Here is a 13,749-nt window from a genome sequence, read left to right as displayed (position 1 = left end):
TAATCATTTGTTTAAAAATGTATGTACTTTATGGAAAATTCGTTTTTTTATAGAAAATTAATCTTTATTATTAAAAATTAAAATTTCTGTTAGGTATAAAATTTAACTTTTCTAGTTCAAAATTCAACAATTTGTCTGATAATTTCCGTTATTTAAAATTAAAAATCCAACTATTTCGTTGAAAATTTACGTATTTTGTTAAAAAATCTATTTTTTTTATCAAATATATTTTTCTTTAAAAGATAATCTCATTGTTTAAAAATTCTTCTTTTCGGTTAAAAAGTTATGTATTTCAGTTCATAATTTTACATTGGAAATTAATTTCTTTTTGAAAATGTAATTGCTTTGTTAAAAATCTTTTTTTTTTTTTTCTACAAATTTAACTCTTCTAGTAGAAAATTAAACTCTTTCTGAAAATCTGTTTTTTTTTTTTTAAATTATTATTAAGCATTCAACCATTTTGTTCAGAATTATTATTTTGTGTATAAAAATTAAACTATTTGTTTGGAAATTGATGTATTTTGTGAAAAATTCAGAAAATTAATCTACTAAACATTCAACTTTCTGATAGTTATAAAATTTACCTATTCCAATTGATGGTATATCATTTTAGTTGAAAATTCATGAATTTGGTTGAAAATTGATTTCTCCAACTGTAAAATAAAACTGTTGAAAATTTATCATTTGTTAAAATTTAATTCTTTTGGCTGAACATTTATCATTTTAATTAAAAATGCGTTTTTTTGTTGCTGAAAAATAGTTATTTAATTGAAACTTGTTTTTTTTTTTTAGATGAATAGGATTTTTTTGCCGAAAATTTAACTTTTTTGTTGAAAATTTGTTTCTTTATGGTTGATAATTAATTGTTTAAATTAAAAATATAACTATTCCGTTTTCATTTGAAAATATTCATAATTTTGTTTGAAAATTCATCCTTTAATTTAAAATTGCACTATTCCAGTTGAAGATTCGTAAGCTTTATTTTATAATTAATTTATTTTGCAATTTTTCGCTCTGTTATGTTAAAAGATGTTTAAAATAAATGTTTGTGGTTTGCGGCAAATATGAAATGTTACTTTTAATTGACAGAGAAAATAAAAAAAATTGTCCGGAAAAAATCGGAAAATGACCGGGAATTTGAGATCGTCCGCCGAATTTGTATCTTGATGATATGTACATATATTTTTTGTAATTTTCGTTTTATTTATTTAAGGTATGAAAAAATAAATTGTACATATAGTATTTCAGAAATTTTCTGTTGTTTTTTTTTATCCAGTTTTTTCCTGTAAATATTATATATCATATTTAGGAATTACCGTGGTGACAGTGAAACATCTTATTTCAATAATAATATTTCATGTTAATTTTTACAAAAATAAACAATTTAGCCCTCACACGGTACACTAGTGCGAATTCGCACCCGAAGTTTGTTCATTTTGTTGGCACTTACGCAACCACAGTTGCAGCAGATTATCCCCACATATATCAAATATATATGTTAAATATGTATGATATATATGCTAGTTGTTTATTATATTCTCAATTTATTAAATAATTAATATTAACATTGCAAGCAAACCAATTCCCACCAGTGTACCGTTTGAGGGTATGGTTTTAAACTAGTCAAAAAATGTAATAAATTATTACTTTTAATTAAATTTACTTACGTGCTCTACTTTCGTCATCCCTACGTGCCCCCTCCTCATTTGCCCTATATCGCTTTCCTCCCTCTACTTCCCCATACTCATTTCTCCTACTTCCCCTCCTCCAATTTTCCCGCGCTAACCACATTTCTCATATTACATACTCCCCTCCATTTTCCCTCACTTTGCCTACTTCCTGACCCCTTGTAAGAGTTTCTGTTCGGCGACATGAAACCCCGAAAGTTTAGTCTTTCCGCGTTTAACAAACATTTTTTTTTAGGTCATTAAAATTAAATCTTAGACCCTGAACTATTTTTCAATTGAATTATTTAATACTTAACTACAAAATCAAGAAAAGATACCAAAAAAAAACTTTAAATCTGTTTATTAAAAACAAACTTTTTTCAAATTAACGCGCGAAAATAATTATCCAATAAGAAGGTTGGAGGATGAATCGGGGGGAAAGGAGGATATCGATTGGTCTTCTAGTTTCCGTTCGGATGAGTAGCAGAAGACAGTTGTTCATACAGTTAGTTTAGGGTTGCCATGTGTGTTTATACGGCTTCTACCTTACTCCTATATAATTATTCGATTAATTCTAAACACGAACAAGCTGACATTTGCCTTCTATAGCAAAACATTCGATAATATTTCAGAACTGGTGTCAAAAACGCGAAATCAAATCTCGTATAAGTTTGAGAGTGAAAGTGACTTTTGTTTATAGTTAGTGCCATTTATGCGAAATCATCCAGGCTCCGAGGCATTAATATTCTCAGTTCAGTGGACAAGAAAAGGCACCCCTTATGTTGCTGCAACGTGGCCAGGAGGTTACGTAACTTTTTGTTTATATGTAAGTTGAATGAAACCGTTACAAATCGAATGGACTATTATTATAATTACGCAGTTGTGACAGGTGACAGATTTAGAAAAGTGCTACCAACTTTCTAATTTAGTTTTTATCATCTTTCTGATGGCTCATCGGTAGTTGAGAAATCAGGAAATAGATGGGTAAAGTTGAAAAGTTCGCGTGAAAAATTAGAAATTCCCGTAAAGAGTGGAAAACGGGAAATAAGGTTTCTAACCTCACTTTCTTATCTCTGGTTTCTTTTGCGTTTTTGAACAGATTTTGTGATGATACTTCAAGTTTTTAAAGAAACTAGCGTCATAGATTTTTAATAGAAAATAAAAATGCCGAATAAATGTTTATTTATTCGTTTATTTACTAGTTTTTAGGGTTATATAAGTATATAATTTTCCGAAGATTCTTGAGAAAATTCGAAAAGATTTTTGAACTTTGGAGATAAGTCAAATTAAAATTGTAACGGGAACAGTTAATTTTTAACTAAATATTTGAATTTTCGAACAGTTAAACCAAAAAGATTTTTTTTTACGAAACGAGTGAAATTTTTTACAAAGTGGTTTAAATGTTAACCAAGCAGTTGAATTTTTAACAAAAAAATATTAATTTTCAACGAAAAAGATAATAGTTAATATTAAAAGTAAAAAATATTTAATTCTAATTTAAAAAACAGTCTTGGTGAAATTCAACAATATTTCTGCACATTTTAGAAGATGCAAATCCAAATTTCAACGAAAAATCTAAAAGAAATTTTATTTTAAATAAAAACAGTTGAATTCACAAAAAAAAACTAATTTTCAACATAATGGTGGAATCCTCAACCAAAAAGAAATTTTAACAAAAAAAAAAAAGAATTCCCTACAAAAGACGTACGTTTTTAACCAAGCAGTTGATTCTTCAACCAATAAAATTAATTTTCAAACAGAAAAACAGAAATTTGTAATTAAATAGTTGAATTTTCAACCAAAAATACGAATTTTCAACAAAATTCATAAATTTATAACCAAATAGTTGATTTTTAATCCAATAAAATTAATATTCAACCAGAAAACTTTTTTAATGAAATACATAAACTTATAATTGAATAGTTAAATTTTCAACCGTGAAGATCAATTTTTTAACCGGAAAAGTCGAATTTTCGAAAAAATAAATCATTTTTTCATGAAGCAGTTGAATTTTCAACCAAAAAAAGACGAATTTTCAACAAAATTCAAACATTTTTAACCAAATAGTGGATTTTTCAACCTGAAAGATTAATTTTCAACCAGAACAAACGAAATTTCAGCGAAATAAATAAATGTGTAATTAAATAGTTGATTTTTCACCCAATAAAATTAATTTTCAACCAGAAAAAACAAAATTTCAACGATATAAATAAATTTGTACTTAAATAGTTTATTTTTTAATCAATAAGATTAATTTTCAACCAGAAAAAAACAAAATTTCAACGAAATGAATAAATTTGTAATTAAATCTAATAGTTAATGTTTCTAACAAATATATTTTAATTTGAAATAAAAAGCGGCTGGATTGAACCAACAAAAATGAATTTTCAACCAGAAAAAAAACAAATTTGTAATTAAATAGTCGAATTTTCAACCAGTAAGATTTATTTTCAATTAGAAAAAAAAACAAATTTCAATAAAATACATAAACTTATAAATGAATAGTTAAATTTTCATCCGTGCGGATCAATTTTTTAACGGAAAAAGTCGAATTTTTGACAAAATATATATTTTTTCAACGAAAAATTGAATTTTCAACCAGAGAAGACGAATTGTCAACATAAATCATAAATTTTAAATTAAATCAGAATTTTTTACGTGATAAGATTAATTTTCAAACAGAAAAAGTGATATACAATCAAATATTAAAATTTTCATCCAATAAGATTAATTTTCAACCAGAAAAAAAAACAAAATTTCAACGAAATAAATACATTTTTCACCAAATAGTTGATTTTTCAACCAGTAAGATTAATTTTCAACCAGAAAAAACGAAATTTCAGCGAAATAAATAAATGTGTAATTAAATGGTTTATTTTTCACCCAATAAAATTCATTTTCAACAAGAAAAAATCAAAATTTCAAACGAAATAAATCAATTTTTCATGATATAGTTGAATTTTCAACCAATAAGATTAATTTTCAACCATAAAAAAAAAATTTCAACGAAATAAATAGATTTTTTACGAAATATTTGAATTTTCAACCAATAAGATTAATTTTCAACCAGGACAAATGCAATTTCAATAAAATACATAAACTTATAAACGAATAGTTAAATTTTCAACCGAGAGGGACAAATTTTTTAGCCGGAAAAGTCGAATTTTTGACAAAATATATCATTTTTTTACGAAACAGTTGAATTTTCAACCAATAAGATTAATTTTCAACCAGAAAAAATTAAATTTTAACGAAATAAATAAATTTGTAATTAAATAGTTGATTTTTCAACCAATAAGATTAATTTTCAACCAGAAAAAAAACAAAATTTTTTAACGAAATGAATAAATTTGTAATTAAATCTAATAGTTAATGTTTCTAACAAATATATTTTAATTTTAAATAAAAAGCAGCTGGATTGAACCAACAAAAATGAATTTTCAACCAGAAAAAAACAAATTTGTAATTAAATAGTCGACTTTTCAACGAAAAGTATCACTTTTCAACTGGAAAATACGAATTTTCAACAAAATTCATATATTTTTAACGAAAAATTGGATTTTCAACCAGAGAAGACGAATTGTCAACACAATTCATAAATTTTAAATTAAATCAGAATTGTTTACGTGCTAAGATTAATTTTCAAACAGAAAAAGTGAGATTTCAATGAAATACAATTAAATATTAAAATTTTCAACAAGTAAGATTAATTTTCAACCAGAAAAAAACAAAATTTCAACGAAATAAATAAATTTTCCACGAAATAGTTGAATTTTCAACCAATAAGATTAATTTTAGACCATAAAAAACAAAATTTCAACGAAATAAATAAATTTGTAATTAATAAATTGATTTTTCAACCAATAAGATTAATTTTCAACAACAAAAAAACAAAATTTCAAAGAAATAAATACATTTTTCACGAAATAGTATAATTTTCAACTAATAAGATTAATTTTCAACCAGAAAAAAAACAAAATTTCACCGAAATAAATAAATTTGTAATTAAATGTAATAGTTAATGTTTCTAACAAATATATTTTAATTTGAAATAAAAAGCGGCTGGATTGAACCAACAAAAATGAATTTTCAACCAGAAAAAAACAAATTTGTAATTAAATAGTCGAATTTTCAACCAAAAATAGAACTGCATACATCAATTTTTCACCAAATAGTTGAATTTTCAACCAGTAAGATTTATTTTCAATTAGAAAAAAAAAACAAATTTCAATAAAATACATAAACTTATAATTGAATAGTTAAATTTTCATTCGTGAGGATCAATTTTTTAACCGAAAAAGTAGAATTTTTGACAAAATACATTTTTTTACGAAATAGTTTAATTTTCAGCCAATAAGATTAATTTTCAATCAGAAAAAAAAACAAATTTCACGAAATAAATAAATGTGTAATTAAACATTTGAATTTTCAACCAGAAAAAAACGAAATTTCAGCGAAATAAATAAATGTGTAATTAAATAGTTGAATTTTTAACCAATAAAATTAATTTTTAACCAGAAAAAACAAAATTTCAACGATATAAATAAATTTGTAATTAAATAGTTGATTTTTCAAACAATAAGATTAATTTTTAAACTGAAAAAATTAAATTTCAATAAAATACACTTAAATATTAAAATTTGCACACGTATACATCAATTTTTCACCAAATAGTTGAATTTTCAATCAATAAAATTAATTTTCAACAAGAAAAAATAAAATTTCAACGATATAAATAAAATTTGTAATTGAATAGTTGAATTTTCAACCAAAAAGATCACTTTTCAAAAAGAAAAAGACGAATTTTCAACAAAATTCAAAAATTTTTAACCAAATAGTTGATTTTTCAACCAGAAAAAAACGAAATTTTAGCGAAATAAATAAATGTGTAATTAAATAGTTGATTTTTCACCCAATAAAATTAATTTTTAACTGGAAAAAAACAAAATTTCACCGAAATAAATAAATTTGTAATTAAACAGTTGATTTTTCAACCACTAAGATTAATTTTCAAACTGAAAAAATTAAATTTCAATCAAATACAATTAAATATTAAAATTTTTAACCGTATACATTAATTTTTCACGAAATAGTTGATTTTTCAACCAATAAGGTTAATTTTCAACTAGAAAAAACAAAATTTCAACGATATAAATAAATTTTGTAATTAAATAGTTGAAATTTCAACCAAAAAGATCACTTTTCAAAAAGAAAAAGACGAATTTTCAACAAAATTCAAAAATTTTTAACCAAATAGTTGATTTTTCAACCAGAAAGATTAATTTTCGATTAGAAAAACCGAAATTTCAGCGAAATAAATAAATGTGTAATTACATAGTTGATTTTTCACCCAATAAAATTAATTTTCAATCAGCAAAAACAAAATTTCAACGAAATAAATAAATTTGTAATTAAATAGTAGATTTTTTAACTAATATGATTGATTTTCAACCAGGATAAACGAAATTTAAACATAATACATAAACTTATACTTGAATAGTCAATTTTCAACTGTGAGGATCAATTTTTTAGCCGGAAAAGTAGAATTTTCGACAAAATACATCATTTTTTCACGAAACAGTTGAATTTTGAACAAGAGAAGACGAATTGTCATCAAAATTCATAATTTTTAAATTAAATAGGGCCTTTTTAAGTAAAAAATTAATTTTCGAACAGAAATAAAATGAAATTTCAATAAAATACAATTAAATATTAAAATTTTCAACCGCATACATCAATTTTTCACGAAATAGTTGAATTTTCAGCCAATAAGATTAATTTTCAATCAGAAAAAAACAGAATTTCAATAAAATACATAAACTTATAATCGAATAGTTAAATTTTCAACCGTGAAGATAAATTTTTTAGGCGGAAAAGTCGAATTTTCGACAAAATACATCATTTTTTTACGAAATAGTTGAATTTTCAACCAATAAGATTAATTTTCAACCAGAAAAAATGAAATTTCAACGAAATAAATGAATTTGTAATTAAACAGTTGAATTTTCAACCAAATAGATCACTTTTCAAAAAGAAAAAGACGAATTTTCAACGAAATTCAAAAATTTTTTACCAAATAGTTGATTTTTCAACCAGAAAGATTAATTTTCAACAAGAAAAAACGAAATTTCAGCGAAATAAATAATTGTGTAATTAAATAGTTAATATTTCACCCAATAAAATTAATTTTCAACCAGAAAAAACAAACAAAATTTCAACGATATAAATAAATGTGTAATTAAATAATTGATTTTTCAACTAAAAAGATTAATTTTTAAATCGAAAAAATTAAATTTCAATAAAATACAATTTAATATTAAAATTTGCAAACGTATACATCAATTTTTCACCAAATAGTTGAATTTTCAAAGAGAAAAAACAAAATTTCAAGAATATAAATAAATTTGTAATTAAATAGTTCAATTTTCAAACAGAAAAAAAAACATATTTAATTAAATTGATAAATTTTAAACGAAATTTTGGAATTTTCAACCAGAAAAGAGTACAGTGAAGATGAATTTTTGGCTCAAAGACGAATTTTTCACTAATTACAGATATTTTTAACTAAATAATTTGAACAATCGATGTGCTAAATTTTATTTGATTAATTTTATTGTATATTTCTTTTCCAATTTAACTAAATTGTTAAATTTTTAATCTAAAAGACCAATTTTAAAACAAAATTTCAATTAAAATTTCAATTTTAAAAAAATCTAGAAAAGAGTTTAATTTTGTACAAAATAGTTACATTCACTACATAAATTGTACAATTTTAGAACCGAAAAGGCTTGTTTTCTATAAAACAGTCGAAGTTTCAACCCGAGAATATAAATGTTAAAAAAAAGTTCGTCTTCAACCAAACAGTCGAATTTTCATAAAAATAATTCAATTTTGACTAAATAAATTAATTTTATTTTTTTAAAAACTATTATCCAACCAAGGGGTTTAATTTACAACCTAAAAAGTTGAATTTTTCAACGAAAATGTAATAATTAATGTTTCAAACAAATATATTTTAATTTGAAATAAAAAGCAGCTGGATTGAACCAAGAAAAATGAATTTTCAACCAAATAATTGAATTGTCAACTAAAACAGATTAATATTCAAATAATCAGTTGCATTTTTAACAAAAAAGTCTTATTTTTTACCTAATAAAGGCAAATTTTTCAACGAAATACTTAAATTTTCTACAACATTATTAAACTTTCAAGCCAAAAATACGAATTTTTGTTTACAAATAATTTGAATTTTGAACATAAAAGTTCATTTTCTACCGAAACGGATTAATTATTAACCAAACAATTGAAGTTTTAACCAAAAAAAGGTGAAATTTCTACAAAAAGCTAAGAATTTTCAAACAAAAAATATCAATTTTCAAAAAAATAGTACAATCTTAGACCAAAAAAAAAAAAAAAAAAAAAATTGCAATCAAATTGTTAAATTTTCAAACCAAAAAGACAAACGTTCAACAAAACTGTTGAATTTTTAACTTTAAAAAAAAAATCTTTTAAGAAAGGACAAGAATTTTAGTTTACATAAATTACATAAATAGGTTTTTCCTGGGCTTCTAAAGAAAATAAAAAATAATTTTTGAAGATTGCAGATGTGGAAAAAATGTCTAGAAAATTTCTAAGAAATTAATTTTTATTTTACAGAATTGTACCAAATTTAAGGAAGAATTTGAGTCAGTTTAAAATATATTTAGGAATGTTTGACGCTTGGAAAAAAAAATTTTTTTAAATAATAAATTTTCGAACATGTTTTAAAGTTTTGAAATAGTTTTAATTTTCAACAAATTAATTAATGATTTTCTAAACTGAACTGTAATTAGAGTATTAAAGACTGAAAAATAATTTATTTTACCAGTCAATTTTGAAACTGTTGAAAAATAAAGAATTGACAGATTTTAACGTTAAAAAAATATATATGGTTAAACGCCTTTATTCAATTGCAAATCTTATTCAAATATTGTTGCATTCTAAAAATAGAAAGCCTTGTATCGTTTAACTTTCAGATTGCTAATTTGAAACTTTCAATTTTACAATTTTAATTGTCCCAGTTTAAAAAAAATTGATTTGTTAGTAAAATCTTGAATTTTGATTTAGAAATAAAAATTGAATAATAATTAATGTATAAAAAAATTCAGCTAAGCTTAAGACATATTAGAAGTTTTGTAAAAATTCAAAAATAATTTGAATCTTTAAAAGATTTCAATATTTTTAAACAAAATGTAGATGATTCAAAATTTCGACCAAAAAATTAAGAATTTTAAAAGGTTTTAAGAGAATGAAAATTGTTCTTAAGATTCCTAGGAAAATTTTTTAATGATTTTTTAATTAAAAAAATTAATGCTAAGAGCAATATTTCTCAAATTTTCAAAATATTTCAAATCATTTCTCAATTATCAAAAAAGAACCTTGAAGATTTTAGTGCAATTTTTTTATTTTACAGGATTAAAAAAAAATTAGAAAAAACTCAAATCTTTTAAAAGTTCTGACAAATTTTCAAAACTAATTTAAAACTTGAAAATATTGCAAACAAATTTAAACAAAATGTAGAATTTTGAAGATTTCAAAATAAAATTTTTAAGCTTTTTAAAGATTTTGAAAGGTTTAGATGCTAAATTTTTTTTCTTAAGTTTCCTTGGAAAAAGTTTTATATTTTATTTTGAAAAATTAATTTATAGAATGTTTTTAAGTATATCAAAACATTTTCAACGAGTTAAAAAATTATCAGAAAAAAATCTGAAAAATAGCATTGCATTTTTTGTAATTTTGGTTTGTAATTTTGTAATTTTAGTTTGTAATTTTCATGTTTGAGTTCAAAGTTTTTAATATTGAATTTGAAACTTAATTTAAAATTGTAGAATTTCAAATTCAAATCGTGCCAACTGTACAATTTTTAATTTTCGTGTTCTAAATTAAATAATTTCTGTTTAAAGTTTCATAAATTATTAAATTTAAAAGTTAAAAACGTTTGAAATTGTACAATTTTGAACGGGGATTCGTATAAAATTGTACAATTTTTAATTTAAATAGAAATCGTTTAAAAAATAATAATTTTCAAATAAGTTGTTTAAAGTTTGACAATTTTAAATATAAATGATTCACAATTTTTACTTGAAAGCCTCATTATATAAGAAATTTTATGTTTGAAACTTTCGAAATTAAATAATCAAAAATTTAATGCTTTTGAAATGAAATAATTACTAATGAAAAGGGTTCAAAACTGATTTTCACATTTGAATGGAATTCTTCAATGTTACTTTAATCGATTTAAAAATAAAAAAAAATTTCTACTTGAACTGAAATTAAAGCTAATTGAAATTTAATTGTAGTCGATTCTGCAATTAAAATTCAATTTTGGTTAATAGAAATGAATAGAAATCAATTAATTTCAGTTAATTTAAATTTAATTTTAGCAATTAAAATTCTATTTGATTTAAATTTGAACCCAAACAGTACTGATTGTTTCAATTTAAAATGATTGAACAATTTCAATTCAAATTTATTTTACTATTTCGAATGCTTTGAAATTAAAATTATTCAAACTTTCGAACTTAAAATTGTGTGAATATTGAGACCTGCAATTTGAAAATCAATTTATTTTACTTTAACTTTATTCTTTGTTTTTTAAACTGAAAAATAGGAAACTTATTAACATTCACAAATATTTTTTTTTAATGTCTAATAAAATTTTGAATATATTTTAATATAATGTCTAACTTGGAAGTCATTTTAGAGCTTAATTTATTCAAATTTACAATAATTTCTTCATTTTAGTTACAATTTAAATAATGAAAATTATAGCAGTCATTCTTTCACTATTAAAACATTTTATTTCTTCACTAAATATTAAAATTATAAAATTAATTCCAGATATTGTACGTTTTTTTATGATTTTAAAAATTCTCTACTTTAAATTTGGCGATGTTCCCATTTGACGGCGAGTTAAAAATTAAAAAGCATGCAATATTTTTTACACAGTATCATTTTTTCCTGAAAATTATATCAGAAAAAAAATTGTAGATCTACTGGTGATCATATTTCAAGTCTAATATTTTTTTTCTTATTAATTGGAAAGGATTTCATATTTTAACTATTTTCAAAACAAATTATAAATTTGTTTCTTAAAAAATGGTTCAATTATAATTTATTTTTTAATTTGCAATGATGTAAATTTGGTATATTCTACTATTGAATATCATTAAATCAAATATTGAAGCTAAAAAAAAAAATAATTTTTAATCAAAAACAATTTTATATAAACAAAAAAGATGAATTTTCAACCAGAAAGATGAATTTTTTTAAAAAGGCACACATTTTGAATTAAATAGTTGACTTTTCTACCCCAAAAAATTGAATTTTCAATAAATTATATACATTTTCAACTAAATATTTTGAACAATGTATGTGATGTTATTCCAAATTTTATTATTTTAGTTTATATATTTTTTCGTTTCTAGAATTTTTTAACTAAATATTTGATTTTTTTAAATAAAAAATATTAATTTTATACAAAAATTTATATAGTTAAATTTTGATTGAAAATAATTAATTTGGAATAAAAAAATTCAACAAAACAGTTTAATTTTGTAAAAAAAATAGTTGAATTTTATACGAAATTATTTGAATTTTTAAACAAAAAAGACGAAATTTCTTCAAAACAGTTAAAGTTTCAAATTAAGTAATAATTTTTAACCACAAGAAAACGAATTTTAAACTAAAATTTAGAATTTTTAACAAAAAAAAAAAAACAACTTTTAAGAAAGTAGTGAAAGTTTCAACCGAAAAGTTTTATTTTAACATATAAAGTTTAATTTTCAACAAAGAATGTAATAGTAAATATTTGAACAAAAAAATATTTTAATTAAAATAATTAAATTTTCTACCTGTTTGTCGAAATTTTAATCCAAAAATACGAATTTTCTATAAAACAGTTAAATATTCCAATCGAAAATGTCAATTTTGACTAATAAGTACATTGTTCTATTAAAAAAAAAAAATGTCTTTTTGGGTATAAAGTTAATCAGGAAAGGAAGTTAATCAGTCTGAAAATTAATCGATATGGTTGAAAATTTAACTATTTTTGTAGAAAATTCACTTATTTGGTTGAAGATTGCATTTTTGGTTGAAAATTAAATTTTTTGTTAGAATATTAATCTTTTTGGTTTTAAAATTCGTCTCTTCGTAAAAAAAATGTTTTGTTGAAAATTCTTTGTATTTTGTTGAAATTTTGTAATGGAAGAAAGTTAATCTTTTTGGATGAAAACTCAGTTTTTTTTGTAGAAAATTCAACCACTGAAAATTTCATTTTTTTGTAGAATAGTATGGTAAAAATGCAACTGTTTGGTTGAAAATTGAATTTTGGGTTGAAAATTAATTTTTTTTTGGGATATTCATTTTTTGTTTTGAAAATTCATTTCTTTTGGTAAAAAAATGTAACTATTTGATTGAAATTTTTTGTTTTTTGTTGAAATTTTGCCTACGAAGAAACTTAATCTTCTTGGTTGAAATTTTATCTTTTTGGATTAAAATGGTAACTATTTTGGTGGCCAATATCACTATATATTTTTTCAATGAAATATAACATTTTGGTTTTAAAATCATATTTTTGGTTTCAAAATTTAACTGTTTTGTAGAAATTTGGTCTTTTGATTTTTAAAATTCAACAATTTATTTTAAAACTTATCTTTTTTTGGTAGAAAAATCATTAATTTTTTTAAAAATTCGCCTTTTTGGTAGAAAATTCAAGTCTTTGGTTGAAAATGAATTTTTTAAATGAAAATTCCATTTTTCTGGTAGAATAATCGTCTCTTTGGTTTGGATTTGGTAAAAAATGAAACAGTTTGATTGAAAATTCTTGTATTTTCTTGAAATTTTGTGTTTTTGGGTGTAAATTAAATTGTTTTTTTAGGATATTCATTTTTTGGTTTGAAAATTCATCTATTTGGTAAAAAAATGCAACTGTTTGACTGAAATTTTTTGTATTTTATTGAAATTTTTCCTTAGAAGAAAGGTAATCTTCTTGATTGAAAATTCATCTTTTTGGTTTAAAATGTAACTATTTTGGTAGCCAGTT

At 22.0% G+C, this 13,749-nt stretch overlaps 1 protein-coding gene across 1 annotated transcript in view; it reads left to right on the top strand.

Annotated features, from left to right (window-relative positions):
• Window positions 1-2,567: 2,567 nt before the first annotated feature.
• LOC117181978 (cyclin-K-like) overlaps window positions 2,568-13,749 on the top strand; it is a 19,690-nt gene continuing 8,508 nt past the window's right edge. The window contains exon 1 of the mRNA XM_033375001.1: window positions 2,568-2,651. Coding sequence (XP_033230892.1) covers window positions 2,648-2,651 — 4 coding nt within the window. The 5' untranslated portion in view covers window positions 2,568-2,647. The remainder of the gene's footprint in view (window positions 2,652-13,749) is intronic.

The sequence above is a fragment of the Belonocnema kinseyi genome, chromosome 10 (genome assembly GCF_010883055.1).
Source record: "Belonocnema kinseyi isolate 2016_QV_RU_SX_M_011 chromosome 10, B_treatae_v1, whole genome shotgun sequence".
NCBI lineage: Eukaryota > Metazoa > Arthropoda > Insecta > Hymenoptera > Cynipidae > Belonocnema > Belonocnema kinseyi.
The sequence above is the reverse complement of the archived record's forward strand: the minus strand, read 5'-3'. Positions and strand labels throughout refer to the sequence as shown.